The sequence below is a fragment of the Amblyomma mixtum genome, chromosome 2, assembly GCF_055824585.1.
Source record: "Amblyomma mixtum isolate Tamu chromosome 2, ASM5582458v1, whole genome shotgun sequence".
Classification (NCBI taxonomy): Eukaryota; Metazoa; Arthropoda; class Arachnida; order Ixodida; family Ixodidae; genus Amblyomma; species Amblyomma mixtum.
Genome location: NC_143013.1, coordinates 312,257,561 through 312,277,436, shown reverse-complemented (window position 1 = coordinate 312,277,436; position 19,876 = coordinate 312,257,561). Strand labels below are relative to the sequence as shown.

At 44.0% G+C, this 19,876-nt stretch overlaps 1 protein-coding gene across 1 annotated transcript; it reads left to right on the top strand.

Moving 5' to 3' along the window:
* The first annotated feature begins 14 nt into the window (after positions 1-14).
* l(3)80Fg (dnaJ homolog subfamily C member 16 l(3)80Fg) lies at positions 15-19,876 on the top strand. Its single transcript, XM_089575011.1, has 13 exons — positions 15-250; positions 694-760; positions 1,945-2,153; positions 2,914-3,047; positions 4,308-4,536; positions 6,690-6,965; positions 7,555-7,740; positions 9,623-9,791; positions 11,006-11,265; positions 12,915-12,989; positions 13,611-13,772; positions 14,707-14,911; positions 16,956-19,876. Exons 1-13 carry the CDS (start codon positions 105-107, stop codon positions 17,190-17,192), a joined length of 2,355 nt encoding a protein of 784 aa, XP_089431137.1. The 5' UTR covers positions 15-104; the 3' UTR covers positions 17,193-19,876.

The window sequence follows — 19,876 nt, the reverse complement described above, 5'->3', positions numbered from 1 at the left end:
TGCTCATAGCTGGCTCATCGGCTCATGTGTTATAGCTAGATGGCGCGTCGGAAATTCTCGAGGGCCGCAGCACCCCTTGAGTAGCTCTCCGCTATCTCACAGTAATGCTGCTTTTTTACGCGCTATTTTGCTTAATTACGTCTACTTGTGTTTACTGTGCTCTTGTGAATCCCTACGAAACGCTTGGTGTGCCCCGTACAGCAAACGCTGCGGATATCAAACGCGCTTACAAGCGGCTGGCCAGAGAATGGTAAGTGAATTTGTAGTTGCGGTTCGAAAGGATGGCTGGCTTACAACTGCGCTTGCTACTTGTTCACTGCATTAAAAGCTACAGTCGAAGCGCACAACCTGCTTCAGAACATTGGGAGGATTTGCACAGCGTGTTGAAGCCGAACGCCATCAGAAATAATGCCGATCGTGCCTGGAAGTGTCTTCGCAGGCATCCATCAATCTTCCTGAATATTCCTAGACATATATCCATGCATCCCGATGTGACGAACGCGTTTCATCTTGTTTTCTACGCAGAGTAACGGTTAACGAGCTGTCAGCATATTTATTTCTTCTGTGATTGCAAATAAAATGCACGAGCTAAGATATTGGCTATATCTACATAGTTGCGGCGGCGCTTTTAAATGTTTTTGATGCGATAGGTGCAATCGTCGTTGCTTCTGAGATCTTTCCTACATTTTCCAGGCATCCTGACAAAAACAAAGACCCTGTGGCATCTGAAAAGTTCATTGAGATTACCAAAGCTTATGAGGTGAGAAAGTGCATCGCATTCTCCGAGACTTTGTACCGCTTGTTTCATATAGATGTAATTTGCGCTGTGCTGGAGGGGAGGGGCTCCTTTCTTTTTGATTTACTGCAGACAAGTAAAAGACAGATGTACTACTGACGTCTCGTGCTGCTGTTGCAATTTTTCTTTCTCCTGTGTGCACTACTCTTCTTAAATGACTGTACAGGTATGCCTTTTAAATCGAATGAGGGCACGAGCTACACTAATCCGTTTGCCAGTCAAATGATTCTATGTGCCATGTTGTCATACCCAAGCACCAAACGTTTAATCCCTACGCTAGCGCAGGTAGTGCGAGCTCCAGCCAGTTATACGGGCGCCGATTGTGGCGCCAGCCGTTTTAATCTTCTCACCTATCAGCTTCTTACCTGGCTGACCACACAGCCTACTTCAGTGTGTATGCCAGCCTGCTCTGTGATAGCTCATAACTGGAACATATGAGAATGACACTTTGTATCAACTATATATCTGTTTTATCAGAAATGGCTGATTAGTAATGGGCAATCATAATATCTTCTATTTCATAATATCTTCCAACCAATAGAGTTACAGAACAACTCCATCCAGTTTTTGTCCGTAGAATCGATTCTACGGTTCTCGCTGGGTATGTTGATGTTTGCGATCATTGTTTTTTGGAGAATGGCTGTACAGCCTAGCCTCTCAGATCTGCACCCAAAATATCTGTGTTGACGCACCTCAGTTTACTTGCAAAATCATCCAAATATGGCGACACCTGCAATTCATTTTTTGGCCTTGTGCAGTGTATGAAAGTTCCATTTTGTAGCGTCTTTATCGTTCGAACATGGTTGCCTGTCGGCTTCGACCAACTTCAATTTTTTCCTTTAAGAACATGGTCAAATGGGGTAGAATGGACTTTGCCTTGCTTTTAAGTCACAGCATTAAAGGGACACTGCACACACAGTGAAGTTTGCCTGTATCGATCGATTACTACCTTCTTATTTATTTTATTTTATCACAGTTTATCTTATCACAATATCGGGTCGTGGTAGTATTATTAAAATTAAGATGCAGTCAGTTTTGCCCTTCATACTCAATTTTCTCACCAGCCTTTCTTCAGTCTTCTCGGTGTGTTCATTTTTCTGTCTTGTACTGTGCAAGGCTTTTAAAATTGCTGTATGCTGATATTGCAGCTCCTGACTGACCCTGAACGCAAAGAAAACTTTGACAAGTATGGCCAAACCGAAGACACACCAAATTTCCGGAGGCAGCCTGATTACAGTCAATTCAATAGATTTGATTTTGATCCTTTTGAGTCTACAGTGTTCTCTAAAGGGAACATGAAGTTTAAGTTCAGTTTTAACCAAGGTTCTGTATTCCACAAGGCTACCATCACACTCAAGTAAGTTGGAAATTATTATTGCCATTAATGGACAATATTTCTAAATGAAAAATATAGGCTTCTAGAAACATGCCTGGATAGCTAAGGTAGCTTTTTATGAGTGCTTAATTTTTTGCTGTAGTAATGTCTCTTTCAACTTTGAACCTTTCTTGAATAGCTAAAAGCGAAACATTGGAGTAAACATATTTTTAGCTTGAATAATGGTTGTGACGAATGCTTCCAGTGCAAGCAAGACATGTAAACAAGATTTAAACATGCTTGATTTGCCTGAAGTGGTTACATTGAGACCCTGAACCCATATATGCCAAAACTTAAGGAATTTACCTATTATGTGTGGTTTAGCTTTAAACATTTGACATCGACTTTAAAACCACAATTCTCATGTGCACAGTGGTTTTCTTATCACAACGCACAAATCTTATTTGATTTTCTTGCAGAATCGTAATGTAGTCTATGTGGTCGAATCTGCTGCCTGCTTCCAGAGAAGACTGGTGGCACTTTCTGAATGCACACAATCCAGCGCCCTCACAGGAAAAGTTTGGAGCCTCTTAACTCTATGTTAGCAGGTGCAAGCTTTTACACAATAACTCTTTAAGAGTTACAGCACAAAAAAGCGATGTCCTACAAGCTACATGTGGGACTCTAGGCATATACGGGTTAGCTTAACAAAACAGTTCATTTTTCAGAGAGAAGTGATATCCAACAATGCTTAATCTGCATGTATTGGTGTAACTTGTTCTGCATTTCTCTGTTCCCCCAGGGCTTATGAAAATAGGGTGGTCCCGGACAGTAACTTCAAGCCATACCTGATCCTATTTTATGGAGACCTTTGCTTTCCTTGCCTTCATGTAGAGCCGATATGGCAGCGAATAGTCCAGGAAATGGAGCCTCTAGGTATGTACTTGCCTCCAAACGTTCTGTGTTTGCTCCTTGTGTATGCTGTAGTAACATGACATGTTTTATGATCATGTTTCCTTCATGGTCACGATAATGTTGTGTGGATGAACACCATAATATTTTGTGCTCATCAGAACTTTTCCTCTCAGCATGTTTATTTGTTGTCTCAATGGGCTTTACCGTACGGTAGCTGAGACTAGATCATGGGCAGGCAGCTTTTTCTGACTCAAGAGTAGTAGATGAATGTGCCAGTGTAACAATGCATTGGCTTTTTGTAATGGGGAGAATGCTTTCATTGAAGAGTTGTAAAAGGCATTTCATTATTATGTTTGCATCTTTGTTACGTATGCAGTCCATTTGTATGTATTGCCGCATTCACTTGCGAGACAAACTTGTCCTGTATGCCGTTACTGTATGTATAACCCTTTCAGGTGCCATTTATCATTTGGATTGAAAACAAATATTTTTTGGAATAAAAAGCCTTTCCAGGCATCAAGGAAACCAGTTTGTTAGTTTTTCAATGGAAACCACCAGTGGCTAATTTTTTTACACACACATTAAAATTCCTTGCAAGCTGTCAGAATAGCTGTAAACTATAACATTAGAACATGGTGATTTGTGAAATCTACACCTTAGGTATTGTCGAATCATTTTATGATTTGAAGATGCACATGATACAAGAAATCCAGGGGAAAAAAGTGTCATTAGTATCTGTGGTAATACCTGATAGCAAGAAAATGGCAGAAGCCATGTTACCAAGCTCTCTGTTCTGTACATAGTTTTTATTGCGTTCACTAGTTCACATAAAAAAGCATCCTGTTTGTATAGTGAAGGATGCGAAATTCGCCTGAAACAAAGAAATTAGTGCCAGCTAGAGCACACTCTGGAAAAAGGTGCAAATTTGCAATATGCACAGTTGTGTACAAAGTGCTTTGAAGGGTAAATTACCTGTAGCTTGGAATTGTACCTGCTTTCCACATGCAGCCATTCTTTTATTGTTGTAGGCTTCTGCAGCTGCTTGCCTCTCAGTTATTTTTCTCTAGTAAATACTGTTGCAAGTGATGTTACTGGTGCTGTCTTACTGTAAGTGACTCGTCTTGCGTTTGCATGTCCGATCATGTGTTCTGCTGTTGACTTTGCTCAAGCGTTTAAAATGCTGCAGCTGGCCGAGTGCAGCGCGCTTTTAAAGGGTGTGAAGGTTTGGAAGTGTCAGGTGTTATTTTTATCATCTGGTCGTGCTTGCCTTCTCTTTGGCAGGTGTAGGTTTTGCTACCATTCATGCACAACATGAAGCTGGCCTAGCGCACAAGCTGGGTGTTGGCAGCCTGCCGTATCTGATAGGCCTGGTGGAAGGACGGGTTGTTCACTATCGCCAGGACCAGCTGAGCCTAGTGAATGCCATTGACTTCTGCCGCCGCCTCTTCCCTAGGGACACCGTTACTGTCCTGGAGGACATGGCATCTTTCGACGACTTCCTTGCAGGATGGTGTGTTTGCCTTCTATCCATTTTTCCTTGAAACACAACTCATATATCAAGCTGTGCTGTTGCATGTGTGTAGATTTTTGGTTCAGTACCTTTCTGTACATTTAGCAAGATTGTATTGCGATTACAAAGGCAGACACTGCCCAATTATTGGGTGTGAAAACAGTCTCGTGCTACTGGCTTGTAGAAAGAAGCTTTTTTACTTGTGCAAACTAAGTAGCAAGCTGTGACAAGGTCATCCTGTACACCCTAAAAGGGCTTTGCAAGGGCCCTTCCTAGACATATAGGTTGGGTATCAAATGTAACCTGACCTCCTGAAGTAGGAGCACAATAAGGTTCAAAAAAGTGACTTAAACAGTCATATGTTTTTAGAGCTAAGAAAAATTAGGACATAGCGGACGTCTGTTTTGGAGACATGAGCACAAGGAAAGTGGCTGTTGCGGATGTGACTAGCTGCTGAGCAAGTCAACATGCTTCTGGTAGATTTCTTTTTATTCTGTGCGAATTCACTCTAGCATCATACCACTCTTCATTTCAAAGATACCAGCATGTATATCTTGCTCCTAGCATTCCCCGAATAGAGAGAGGAGGTGTAAAGAAGTTTGTGAAAACAGGCTGATGTTGACTGGTGAAAGCTTCTCTTTATGTGTATACACGTGCTGCCAGAATTTTAACTTTTCAACTTCTCAACGCTTAAATTTGTCTTTACTTTTGCATTGACCTGAAGGTATAAAAGGAGTCATCCAAACTTATCTGGAGGGTAATGGTTGACTGCAAGCTAAAGCTGAGGAGGCATTCTCTTTCGCTTTGTTTTGCATGCACCAAACAGTGAGGGACATGTGACAGGTTACCATAAACGCAACATGTGCATAGTTCTAGTTGACCTGACCTTATGATGTCATGCGAAAACTTCCAAAGAAGGAATACATATGGTTTCACCAGCAGCATGCATATGTATAGTTAGAATCTTCTGCAGTTGCAACAGTATGTACTGTATTGAGCAAACTTTGTGGGTGTGAAATGCAGAAAAAAAAAAAAAAAAAGCGCTAATATAACGCAAGGGTTGCCTTTGCCGGCATGTAACAGGAAAAAAAGAAAAAGCGCATGAATGTACTGTGAGGAACAGAGTTGCAGTATGCTGAAAGCTGGGTAAAAGTTTTTGAACAAAAAAAAATTCTCAAAAAAAGGCTTTCTTGTGCCTTTTCTTTGTAGGAAGGCAAAGCCATCGTAAAAGTTTGGTGGTAGTTGCTGCCACTATTCCCACGAGAAGGCTTCACACCCCTTATTTTTCAAGATGGCCACACAGCATAGGCACCGTGTCTACCGTGCCAACTGTGCCCTTTAGATGCTTTATTGTAAAAATGACACTTCTCCCGGTTGCCCGATGCCCAACTCTGTGGCGAGTTGTGCCCCTCGAATGTCAGTGACTGTTCTGGACAGCATTTAAGCCACCAGTCATCTTACACATGGAGCCATCGAAAAACTGCGCGACAGCACACAAGTTCGATATTGCTGAAAAGTGCGTCTGCAGTGCCAGTCCTTTCAAGCTTTACACAGATTGGCAGTGCTGCTGATGTTAAGGGTGTCTGCCAAATATGTCTTGGGTGTTCTATCATGCTTTTTGCAGGCTGGGGCCTTGAATTCACGCTCAGTGCGCCATTGAGCAAATTCGGTGACAAATTTCTCACTGCACTGCCACTGTTCCAATTTATGATGTAGCATGCTTGTCATCTTGTTTGAATGTTTGCGGCCTGAAGTTTTTGTTGGTTGCCCTATACGACATTTGAACTTTCTTTTTCTTTTTGTTTTCTTAGGTAGGGGTGACCTATACGACGCATCAACCTGTATGCGAACAAATACGGTAGAGTGCATGTTTAACGCTGCATAATAAGTTGCAGTGCCAGAAGGGGCTTTACGCTTCTATTTTTGGTAAAAAAAACCAAAAAAACTCTGGCTACATTTGAGTAAATACAGTGTGTGTATGTGCATACATGCAAGTTGTTTATCGCCAGTTTCTATATAATTTCAGCTTTTATATAAATATTTATTCAGTATACCTATGCTCTTTGTAGTGTGTGTCGTACGTTGGTGTGCTTTGATGCCATTGGCTCAGTGTGTTTGGTTCTGTGAACACGCCTCTTTGCCCCTCTGCCCAGGTCTGACAACCGGGTGCGTGCAGTTGTGTTCAGTCCATCGGTGTCAGTGCGGCTTCGCTACCTCCTGGCAGCCTTCCAGTTTCGGGAGCGTGTTCGCTTTGGCTATGTGCGGCTGGGGCAGCCCGAGACAGAGCCCCTGCGCCGGCGCCACGCTGGTGTTGGTGTTCGCCAGGAGTCCCTGCTAATCTTCAACGAACACACCAGCACCCCCGTGGCACTCCTTAGCATGGCTGAGCTGGACCCGCAATCTCTCCGGGATGTGTTGAGGGCAAACCGGTGAGTCTTGCACATCTTGCAAAGCGGACAAGTGTTGGATCTGCAAGAAGGTTTTGTGGGCTGGTGTGCACAGAACAGGCCGTATATTTTGCAGTTTCAACAGCTACATTGTTATACTAGTTCATAACAGCGCTGTTCACTGGAAGAATTTCTTGAATCAACATCATCCTTTGAGACTGTACGTTTATTGCTCTTAAAGGAACGTTAAAGGGAAGCAAGGTTAGCAAGAGGTTATGCTAGGCTTTTAGATTACTTTTTGAAAACTCACCTGCATTTCTGTGTGCAAAAATGACTTTTTATGGGAAAATCATAAGTCCCCTGTTTCTCTCTCCATCTACACCCATGCATGCTTTCTCATGTGCACACTCGCTTTCAGGACAGAGAGTGCGACGCCATTTTTATAGCGATAAAATGTTCACCTGCTGTGGAAGCAGAATGTACTAAGGAGTACAGTTGTGTGTGCTTATCACCTGTGTTGCTGTCGTGCTTGTGTCGTCATGTAAACACTTTATCTGCAGAAATGCGTGCTTAAGGGTTGGGCTCATAGCTTGCCAATTGTGTACTTAGCTAACTTGTCTTCCTTGTGCAGGTTCCTGATTTTGCCTCGAGTCTCATCCCAGCTCCTTTTCGATGAGCTCTGCCCACCTGAAGCAGTCCGCACACGCCGTCGTCTCTGCGTGGTGCTCATTACGGGAAACACAGCTCTGCATGACCCAAATCGAGCCCAGCTGAGAGACTACATTCAACAAAAGGGATTCCCAGTAGAACGCGTCAGGTACCATGGCTTCTTTCTAGGCATGTACGAATAGTGAGTTTTCAGTTCGAAGAGAATTTGAAGCGAATAGTTATTTTGTTCGAATAGTTTGCAACTGGAAATGTACAAGTGAAAAAAAAAGAGGCAGTTCATAGAGCTGAATAACACATGCCGAAAGACCGGTTTTGAAGAATTCACTAAGACAACTGAAATGAAAGATAAAACAGAAAAATGGCTTTCAGACTTGTGTTAGGCAGTGTTCAATCAGCAGCAAGTCAAAGGGCACTAACCATCATAACCTCAAGCCCTTGCCATGCGATTCGTTACATGCTGCTATAATCTTAAATATAAAAGTTCTTGACAAACTCTTCTGATGCTCAATCTTTACACACTATTCATACTCCAGACTTGCACGGCACCGAGTCATGCATCCCTTAGAGTTCAATGTACAACTGTGGCTGAGAATTTGGATGTGTTGCATCTGGTGCCGCTATTCTCCAACCTCATTTGCGTGGCATATGGTCATGTGACCACACTGTGCTCGCATGATTGCACGTTCTTGCCACTGCCGGAGGAAGCTACGGCCAGAGTTGTCTGTTGCGCGAAAGTGTAAAAGTAACCGAAGGCACTGCACACGCGCCGGAAGTGGAACATACACGCGGCACACCATGTTATACCGATCAGAGGACGCAGTACCTCGGATTTCCGGGGTGAGTCTTTGCATAGAGTAACCTCGCAATGTTGTGCGTCGCGGGGCTCCAGGCAGAGACGTGTTATGGGCATATGCGAGCTTGCCTCTTCCTCCACACCACTTATGCACCGCTGCGCAAAGGCCCGGCACGCACCCATCCTTGGAGAGAGCAGGTTTAAAGTATTCTTCTGAGGTGAGTATTTTTAGTATTGATACATGAAAAGGGAGTGGAGAAGCGAAGGGAGGCGTACCGCAACACCAGGATCATCAGCGCAAGAAAATGGCAATGCTCTTCGAATCGAAGATTGTGTGCCTGCATCAAAATGCTTTGCAGTGCCAGCTTTCTCACTGCAGTACCTGAAATACGGTAAAACCTCGTTGATGCGTTTTTTAAAAAAGTTGCGGGAAAAAAATGCATTATCCAGGAAAACATATGATCCGAACCACCTAATTTTGAAAAATGTAACTGTTGAATGAGGTACAAAGACATTTTTTGATGATTTCACTTCATAAAAATGTCAATTAGCATTTCTTGGCACAAGATCTGAACCATTCCTTCCCTAGTGCTTGCAGAATTCAATCTGCGTTTTTCGTTAATGCATCGGGTCCTTCAATGGCAATGACAAAAGTAACCAAAATCTCATCCTTGACATTTTTTTTTTTTTTTGATGCTTTACTACTCGCTCATTCAGGCTCACTTGCACATTTCCGCTCATGACTCAACCAGGCTCACCTTGACTCAGGACTTCTATAAGTTCACACATCGGACAGCTGAATCGTTTTTACGCCCAGCCGCCCAAGTTACATGCCTAAAATGCCAAAAAAAGGTGTTCAAAACACAGTGACGCGATGAGCTCTTAACTGTAGCTGGCCTGTAGCTGCCACTCGCAGGACGTACAGATCTAAGGCGGCTGCACATGTTCTGCAACCAATTAAAAAGCAGTAAAGGAAGAACTAGAGCAACCACGATACAGCAAACCACAGCTAATATCCGGCCAAGAGCGGCGACTAATTAGCTTTTCTTGCCTTTTTTTTTCCATCATGGTAGCAGCTCTGCTGGTCTGCTTAGCAAAAAAACCTCTGCCTGATCCCCTTAGTGCAGCTTTCGCCTAATAATACGTGATGAGGATACATGGAAGAGACGGTAGCTCATGTTGTCCCAGGAACAATCTACCAATGCTGATGCTCTGTTTTTTTTCCTGTGGCTCACAGGTTTATGTTTGTATACAAGGAAAAGCAGAAGGAATTTGTTAATACCCTGAGCTCGGGTGAAGATTCACCCGAAGACCCCATCCTTCACATGGTCATCTTGTGGAGGAAGAACCAGAACTTAGTCCAATACCAGTGGATTGACGCTCCGTGGCTTGATGAGCCCCAGAAGGTAAGTTTGTGGGTCCCATTTCTGCTTTTCGTTGTTTCTTTGTCGTTTTATTTAGGGTTGCTCATCCTGAGGAGTTGTGCATAAAATGCTGGGAAAGCAAGAACTGCCACTTAGTCATTAAGTAAAAGTCCTCAACTTCTTGACGTCTTAAAAAAAAAGCAAGGGGATTCACATGAATTTTGCAAGTCAGTAAATCACTTTTAAACACTTATTGCCATTCACAGCAGTGCAACCAATGTACGTAAGCACACATTCGAGCAAAGAGGGGCCTTATATTTTCGAAATTTCATAATTTTCTCTTTATTGGACATTTTCCAACACACAGCCAAACCTTTGAAATGCACCAAAATCTGTTGCACTTGTTTTCCAGGACCCTAATTGTGTTTGAAAAAAAAAAAAAAAATTAAGTTGGCAGAGAGGTTTAAGACTGCTTAGGTTTGAGAAGACATAAGCCTGCCCCCTCACTTGGAAAGCAGAGGGTAAAATTTGTGAATTGGTTTTTGTGGAAAGGAAATGGGCAGTATCAGTTTCACACATCATGGTGGACACCTGAACCAGAGGGAAGGGGCATAACTGCCCTCTTTAAACAGTGGACACCTTAATGAAGCTATGTGGGGGGTAGTGACAGATGTGGCCCGCATGCTTTGGCATTGACAACATAAACTCTGCCACCTGCCAGGGTGGCAGGGTGGGTGGGGACTTCAATGTAGATATAAAGATTAGCGAGATATGGGAGAACATCTGGTTCCTCTTGCTCCTAACAGCTCCCACAGCTGTGACAACCTCGTGAAATACTTGGGCAGACCTCACCTCCTCTTTGACGTCACCTCGTCTTTGAGAACCAGGCGTTTGTGTAGCAAGTCGTGCATATATCCATCTATTTCTCCGTCCACAAGGCTTCCTTCATGACAGTCAAGAACCATTAGTGGAGTCTTTCTTGAAGAAGGAATATGTGTGAACAATAACAAGTTGTCTGTTATTGTACATATATGTGTTGCTGGAATTCTTTGCCTCAATGTATCGAAAAGCTGAAACAGCTGATGAGCTGCGCTCATATTTCGCATTAGGAAGAAACATAATCGTTGGCAATTTTTTGGTTCATCAGATAACTTTTGATGCTCATTTGCCTGTAAAAATGTTTGTGCTTTTGGTTGACCTAAGGGCAGCGAGTGTGGCTGTTCAAATGGCATGTGCTGGGGCATATGCGTGCGCAGCTGAACGAGAGCAAGCAGGAGCTGGAGAATGCCCTGTCGCGGCTCCTGCACTCGTCGGAGGCCCTGCCGCACGATGCGCGCCTGGGCGTCCTGGTGGACGAGCATGCCCGAGGCCTCCTGGGACGCATCCTGCGCCGCCTGGTGCTCATGGGGGACGCTCTGCGGGACCACCTGACACGCTACGAAGTCCTGCCCGCCCTCTCGGTGGCGCTCTCCTTCGGCTTCATCGTGCTGGTTGGCTACTTCATGTCCTACCTAGTGTGAGTCTCCTGTCCTCCTGCGGCACCCAGGGTTCATTGAAGGGGACGCTTTTAAGGGCTGTGGTTTCCTGTGGGAAGGTTTCGATCGAAAGTTTGCGCAAATTCCGAGTAAGGTTTCACAACTGCTACCTTCACCTGCTGCCAAGAGACATATTTTTTCAGAAAATGTACAGCACTTATTCCGCTGTACTCTTTTCTGGATTATCATATTTACTTAAATATAATGCGAGCTTTTCTACTGCAATTAAAGTGAAAAGTCACCCCTAGCGTTATAATCGAATATTTACATTAAAGTCTAATATTACATGCAGACAAAGGCACACTACGTCGTATTTACTTACACATTGGTTGATGGGTTGTGCAGGCCAGCCCTCAATTCGGGAAATGAAAAGAAAAAAAACTTAGAGTGCCGCATTGGTCGATCAACAGAACCTCTGAGCCGCAAATGCCAATTAACACATATCGGAGCAGTGACCGAACGGTGATAAACTCCTTGCCAGAGACGGCGCACTTGCATACTGAGTGCGGATTTCATGCATTGTCACGAGAAAATGCGATAGAAAATGTGCGACTTTCGTTACAATCTTGGATGCGTTACATGTGGATAAATACGGTATATTGTTATTGTTGTCAGTGCGCTCATGTGTAAAGAAGTGGTTGAAAAGAGTGCTCGTATTTGTTTGAGGACACTTGAAACACTCTGAATCTTAAGCCACTAGAAGTACTACAGTATTTACTTGCATAATGAACCCACTTGCATAAGGAAACCACACCCCACTTTAGTAGTTGAGAATTTACTTTTTTTTTTAGCATTACCTTTTCTTAGCATGTTCCTCAGTTTTGCACCGTCCGCAGTGCTGACCTTGACAGCGTGCCAAAATGCTGCGCGCCGATAACATCATGCCATGCTGGCAGTGGTGGCTTGCTCGGTGTGCTGTTGCATGGCCAGCTGCGCCACTGTATGCTTAGAAAGGTGGCAAGCACTCTAGCATCGCAGAGGAGCATAGCAGTTTAAACCAAAATGCTATAAAACATCGTCTGCATTGAAATATAATGGAGGAAGCTGGACCTTCAGATCGCCAAGCGATTTGGCCAGCTCGAGGTCAGGAGCGAAAATGTCTAGCCCCTCTCACACCACAGCTAACGCTTAAACATTTGCATTGCACACTCGTAACGGTCGTGCGAGTTTCCCTGACCTCGCGTAAAAAGTGCGCACTGGACCTTCAGGACCGGTGTTCAGCTTGTTCACTTTGTCTCGCTGCAATCGGCCGGCGCCGCTGACTGTCACAAGGTCACCATATCCTCAGATCTCGCCATGGTACAGCAGACACCTTTCGGAGAAAACGATGCTAAACATTGGCGACATGTGTGTGGCTGACCACATTCCTTTGTTGTTGATGGATGGACTGACGGGCGGGTGGGCAGGCACATCATATGAAATTTTGATTCGCACAAAAAATGTGTCGAAACTATTTTTTTCTTTGTGTAATGAACCCTCTCTCAAAGTGATTTCAACCTTCTGGGAAAAAATGTGGGTGCATTACAGGACTAAATACGGTAATGCTTCTTCAGGGCAAAGCGAGTTGCTCACACGTTACCTTTTATTGCTCACACATCATGTGTGTAATTTTCTCTTTCTCTCTATTCAGGCAAATGGAAGAAAAAAGCATCCAGGAGCGCTACAGACGAGAAGGAAGGGTGCCTCCTTCAGCAGCTAAGCCGAAGTGAGTCTCTCACCTTTGCTGCACAGGTCAATGCTTGCAGCTGAAACATGCATGGAACTGTCTAATGGGGGAATGTGCCTGCTGGATAACCACTCTGAGAGGTGCAAGAGAAGAGCCTTGTTCTCATCTGCATTTTGCCTCCTGTGGCCAGATGCTGTTCTTACTGCTATTGCATTGCGAGGTCAGGCATTGAAGGTGTCATGTTTGTTAGCAGCTGTACGCGTGCCTCTGATGGCCCTGTTGTGAGATGTTGTAAGATTTGAAGACTTTTTTTTTTAACCTTTGAAACAGTAAAATTTTTCACTTTTACTACCCTTCGGTGTCACAGGACTAAATGACTGTTGGGATCCTTTGATGTGAAACAAAAAACAAACAGTGCTAGAGTGCCATTTTTTTCTTGTCTTCTTTTTTTAGTGTCATGCATATCTTATTATTTTAGCCTTTATTCTCCTGCTTGTGACTAATGTGCCAGGAAGTCCTGTCATGCACCCACAGGTTCGTGATTTCCTCTGTTGACTGCACACTGAAGGCATTTGTTCATTCACTTATGTTGCATGGCTACCTCACAGTCTAGCCAAACTGTTCAAGTGCTCTGGAGTCTGACTTGTCATTTGCTTGCAGGCCTGAGTGCAAGCTGACGATCCATGAGCTTAGAGGAGAAACCTACAATGGGCTTGTAAGACTTCTGAAACCGGGTTGTCGGACCGTTGTCTTACTGGTGGACCAAGAGTCCAAGCCCAAGCTGCTGCCACAGTTCTTCCGAGCTGTGTTTCCATACCGCAAGTGAGTACTGCCATGGCAGGCAGCATCGGGCATTGAGAAACGGCAGTTGTAGGAACTGAATATCGTACGGACTGTGTTCAGTGCGCGTGATTGTATGGAACTGCGTTCTCGTAGTGGTTCGGTTAGTAACTAGGCATCGTACTTTATTAATGTCACATCAGCTGCCCTTCAAAATTTGTACATATGACTGCCGCAGCTTTAGAACAAGAAAGCTATGCAAAAGAAACTGAATTTTCTTGCTCCCTTTTCACGAAGGCTTCAAATTCCAAGTTCTAGTGTGCTGGTCGCACGTTACACCTATCATTTTGTTTACTGGCATGTTGGTTGATAGGATGTCAGAAATTACCATAATGCCTTTTTTGCAAAAGCTGTTGTGAACTTTTGAGGATAACCATAAGGTGCTGCACAGGGACAAAGGTTTAGGGCAGAAGTGCTCACTTTCAGATAAGCCATTCAGTTATGCTAGTTATACTGATGAGCGAAACGCATAACAAGAACAAACATACACTTAACAAATAAGCATGATAGACATTGGTGCATGGTGTGTGGTCAAGGCAAGCAGTATGCAGTATGTCTTGCAACCTGGGGGAGTTACCAAGAAATTTGGTGTCAGTAATCTTGCTTGTTCCACTTCAGAAAGGTTTTCTTATCTCTGCAATTATGTGGTGAAAAGATTGTGCAGTAGAGCCACCTGTACCGAAAAAAATGCCAAGCAGCATATTGTTGGCTATCATCATCAGAGCTAACTGCACTAATAATTGCTGTTATAAACACCTTATCTGAACGTGAGTGGTTTTTTTTTTCTGGTTTGCTTAGTGTGCCATTCATACCTTACTGAAATGTCACTGGGAGCTTTTACTGGTGGCTGCTTATTTGTGCCCGCTGTGCTCACGCTGCCTCCTGTCATCGTGCTGAATGTTTTCCCACGTGTTAGGAACAAGACTCTCATGTTTGCCATGCTCCTGCTGGAGAAGAATTTGGAGTGGTACCGCAAGATCCTCGCTCAGACTCTGGCTGTTCGACGGCCGCTCAACATCAACCCAAAAAACTGCATTGGTACCGTGTTATCCCTTAATGGGCATCGCAAGTACTTTTGCGTCTACCACGCCAAGCACCTAGAGCCAGCAGTGATCAAGAAGGCGAGTGGCTTTGTTACACACCTCTCCTCTTTTTGAAAGTGCGCCAGCCCACTCTCTATACACGACGACAACAGGGCTTGTAAGGGATGTTGGGGGTGGTGAACTTGCTTGAATGAATGTCCTTGGGGGTACTAGCAGCAGGCACAAAGTTAAACCAATTGGCAACTGAAGAAGAAGTTGCTTGTTCGTGAAATTCGAGGACTAATGCTTGAATGTGGGAAAAGCATTCATGCTTGTATGTCTCCCTGAGCGATGCAGCATCTTTGACTGAGGTTTCAGAATAAATTCCTCGAGTGATTGTTTGCACCAGATGCTAGTAGAACCTTGTTGATATGTCCCTGGTTCACAGACTCACAATTGTCAACAGTAGAAATGTCCTATAGAGTTGCACTCTTTCTGCTTCTGGTTAATACATTCCTGGATAGGATTTGCTGGCAAGCACATTCATTATTCAACATAATATTCCGACCGTCAGTTGTCGGAATGCTTTTTCTGAATTGGTGACGTTGATGGGGCCAGGCATATGAAAATAATGATGCTGACAAATGGAGATGTAGCTGGTGCTTTCCCCTTGGTGTCGCCAAACTGGACGCGTTGTGATGTTTCTTTTGCGCTAAGGACAGTGAAAATTAAGGGTAATGGAGTGGATTCAAAGAGACGGCAAGCTTAGCAGGGGGTGGCACAAAGCTAGGTGTGTGGATGAGATTAAGAAGTTAGTGGTAATACGGTGGCCGCAGCTGGCAAAGGACAGGGTTAATGGACCGTTGCATATGGCAGAGGCCTTTGCTCTGCCATCTCTTCATCTCTTATGCCAAAAAGCATTGACCAGCCTTTAAATGAAACTGTCAGTTCGCTTGTGCTTCATTCTTATCAAATTTTTTCAAAATCTTAGTGGTTTTGAAAATAACACTTTCCCTGATAAAGCCCTTATTTCTCGCGTTATTAGAAAAATGTATCCACAAGGTTCTGCCTTACCAATTTTTTTTTTTTCATACCAAGGCATGAAATAAAGCTGTTTTAGAAAACAGCCAAAAAGCAATAACATTAGGGTTGGGTGAAAGAGTACGAAAAGTGGCAGCTTCTTTCACTCAACCACAGGGGGAAGAATGCATGTGGAAAAAATGAACAGCTGACTGGAAGTTAGGCGACAGTGACAATACATATACCTCATTCTGCACTGGTTGTACCAAGTTTCACTTCTTCAGGAATGTCTTGGAGCTTGCGTTACATGATTCCCAGTGCAGAAAAGAAGTTTCTTGCAGTCTGTATTTTTTGGTGATACGAACACGGTTGATACGAATTTCGGGATGATGCAAATTCTCAAAATTCACTGGCTAAGGTGCACCGTGTACAATGTGCAGAACTTCAGATGTTTTGAACAGTCTCCTGTGCCACTATGGATGACATAAACGTGCAAGCCACAATTGCACCCTCGAGCAGCATGCGCTGCCCTATATCGCCGATGCCGTGATCACAAGTTGTGCGGTACGCACCATGAGTAAGCAGCAATGCATAGCCCACATTTCGCCAATGTCGTGATCACCAGTTGCACTGTATGCACTGCGAGTAGTGCGGTCATAAAAAATCCCATCAGCCGTAAACGGGTCCTTGCGAATGTATTTCCCATGCTCCAGCATACGAATTTTTGTTCGTTTTGGATGACATGAAATTTCAGATAGTGCAAATTTTTTTCACAACCGCATCACTTTATATAATCGAGATTCTAATTAGTATAGTAATAGTATTTGGGTCATGATGGCATTGTAGCATCCGAGGCCATGTTGCATCAAATGCAAAGTTGTGTTAGTCATCATTAATAAAAGATAAAATGTGAGTTTAAGAAAGGCTAAAATATTGAAAGTTGCTCACAATGTCAGTAAAGCATTTGAAGTACGCCAGTGTTTCTGGGAAAATTAAAATTTGTCTACTTGGCGTAAGCAGCACCGTGCTGCAATGCTGCAGGGTTTTGAATGAGTTGAATTCATAGGGATTAGTGTGAACATTCTACATTCTCTTTTAACTCTTTTCTCTTCTTACTGCGCAGAAGAAAGAGAGCGCTGGAGACTTTGTCGGGCTCGAAGACTCGAGCAGCGGCTCCGAAACGAGTGACGTGGAATCGGGGCGGCTACTCGCACGGTCGGAGGAGACTGACTCGGACATGTATGGCAGCATTCTGTTTGAGGAGCACTTGCTGGACGGCCTGCCCAACTGGCTGGACAGGCTGTTTGAAGGCACCACAAAGCGCTACTACATCCAGTACTGGCCAGAGTGCATGAAGTAGACGGTCTCCCTCCCCCCAAGTGACGCTCGTGCTTAGCTGGTCTGTCTGTTTACACCACCGCACTCCCACAGCCTCTGCAGCTTGGTTCTCTTGCTCTTTATGCTGAAGCATGCGTAGTCCATGACCACAATGAATTTACTTGCATCTAAACCTTTGAGCTTAAGCTTGGCTGGAAACCACCGTAAACTGTTCCAGGTGCTGCTGCACTGCTTGCTTTGTCTGAGCGGGTGATTAAATAGTCAGGCTTTCCTGCCGCTAGCAATCCAATCAGAGCCTGCTATCGAACTAGATGTGGAATTGGGTACACCACGGGAATGGAGCATGGGGGTGACTGAATGGTTCTTATGTCAAGTGCATTTTGTTCGTTTTCTTGAGGAAGGGAACTTTACACAGAATGGTGAGAAAGGGCTGATGAGTTTTTTTCGTCATGTTGATTTAGATTACTCCTGGTATCTCCTTCCAGCGCCTATGTTCACAACAGATGGTTATATTAGGGCCACTTTCACATGCCAGGGTAGTCTACTTCTGCACTTCTATCGCTCATTACTGCTGTGAACTTTTTTCATGCGTACAATTGTTGGCACTGCCAGAGATGTGATGCATGTTTGTTACACATTGCAACAGTGCATTCAACTTGTGCGTGAACCTTGTATGAGCATTATGCATAGGGGAGGTGTTTGTAAACTTGTGGGCCGCGTGGATTCAAAAGTGAATAATTTTGGTTTTGGATTTGCTGTCTTCAGCATAACTCTGGCAGGTAGGCTGCAGATTCAGGTAGCAGTGTACGCTTCTAACCTCTTTCCAAACTAACATTTTGCGGGTGCTTACGAGCACGCGAATGGGCTTCATGCTGGAAGGCCTTAAGAAGAACGGCACTAGTGTTATTGTAACCTCAGTAAACGTGCAGCTTGATTGGTGAAGCTTTGGCTATACATAGGTTGTCATGCTTCCCTGCCCTCAGAACTTCGCCTGTGCTCTTTTCACATGCCGACGGTTACTTTAGTTGGGGCAAGGTAAAGCACTCCTTGAGTTGTGGTGTACACTTGACAGCTCACGCTTGTGCTCCGCCCATTTTTTTTTTTTTTTTTGATTTTGTCCACACTTTTTTCTGGCATAACCAGTCTTTTTTTTGTTGTTGTCGTGAGACACATTTCAGTGTGTCAAGTTAAGGATTGTACAGACAGCACTTGGAGCAACATAAGCAGTCCAACCATTTATGGCTGGTAGCACTGTTTAATGTCTTTTGGCTGTTGTGAACATACATTTTGAGTGTTTCCTTCTGTTGCCTCCTTACTTTTTTGTTAAACATCTCTCTAGCCATCTTGAATAGAATGCTTACTTCTCTGGACAGGACATGTTCCGGAACAAGTGTAGAAACTTAAGTACAAAATACAAATGTTACGCTGGCTTCATTTCATGGTAGCAAAGTGTTTGCATGTGTTGTGATATACAGTGGTTGTAGTGACACGAGTATCATGCTTTCATCTATCGGACTTACCACCGCTTTGTTGTTTACAGCATGATCTTATATCTTCCTTGTCTCCACGTTGGTGCTTTGTTCGATAGCACACTGACCTTGTCTGTCTGTGAGCACTCGTGGGGTAAAAAATATGCCCGCTAGAAAAATACTCAAGTTGCTGCAAGTGCTGTCTGTGCAGATCCATTGTCTCTGGTCATTGAATGGTTGTTATATGTGGCCATGATTGCAGTACCGCTTACTTAATTTTTTGAGTTGTGATAATCAGACATGATGAACTTTTTTGTGAAGTGTACTGCATGATGGCAGTTGTTGTTCCGGGAACTGCCGTACTGGATGTTTTGTTTGTTCCTTTGAGAGACAGTGCTTACCATTTTGTTGTGACCTTGTGTCTGCTTCACACCAAGCCACCGCCACTTTCACACCCAACCCCGAAGTCATCACATCGCATGTTGCCTGTGTCTGTGATTGCTAGTCGCAAGGCTGCCACCGGGAGCGCCTTTGCCACCAGTGTGAGTGTATGTGTGCATCTGCTGCCCCAAGGATCACAACTAAGACTGCGCATCTCGTGTCTCTGCACTGCGGACATCTTGCGAACTCTGCTCCTAGTGCAACACTTTTCTTGTTTGGAAGGAAGGGTGTGCTACTACTTCATCGTTGCATTTTTTTTTTCCCCTCAGGTTTATAAACTTGTCATTTTGCTGTTGTTTCAGTGGCATTATTTATATTGTTGGAACACCCACTGAAGTGTTGGGTCTCATGTTCTTGTGACTTAAAGGATAACTTTCCTTGTGTGTGTATATGTGCACCAACAACACATTGATGTGGAATTATGAAACTTGCTAGCAGATTTGGAAAAGTGGGCGAACCTTCTTATACTTGCACTCATTTCATGTGCAAGGAACCGAGTCTTACAAGACTGGCAATGGTGGTGGTATGGCTGCACATATTCAAAATTGCTGACGCAGCTGCACCGCCGCCCGCTGCATGGTTGTGCACCAAAGGTTATGCAATAGGCTTTGCAAGTCTGTGCAAATCTTTGTGTACCACTGCCTTCCATGTGTTCTGTCCATGCTTGTTCAGTTATGTCAGTCACTGAGAAACCCAATTTAAGTTTAAGAGGAGTGTTTTGTGTATGTTAACTTCAGATGAATATGAAGATTATAGTTGTGTTCTGAATAGAAATAAAAGAACGTTTGACGCCAGA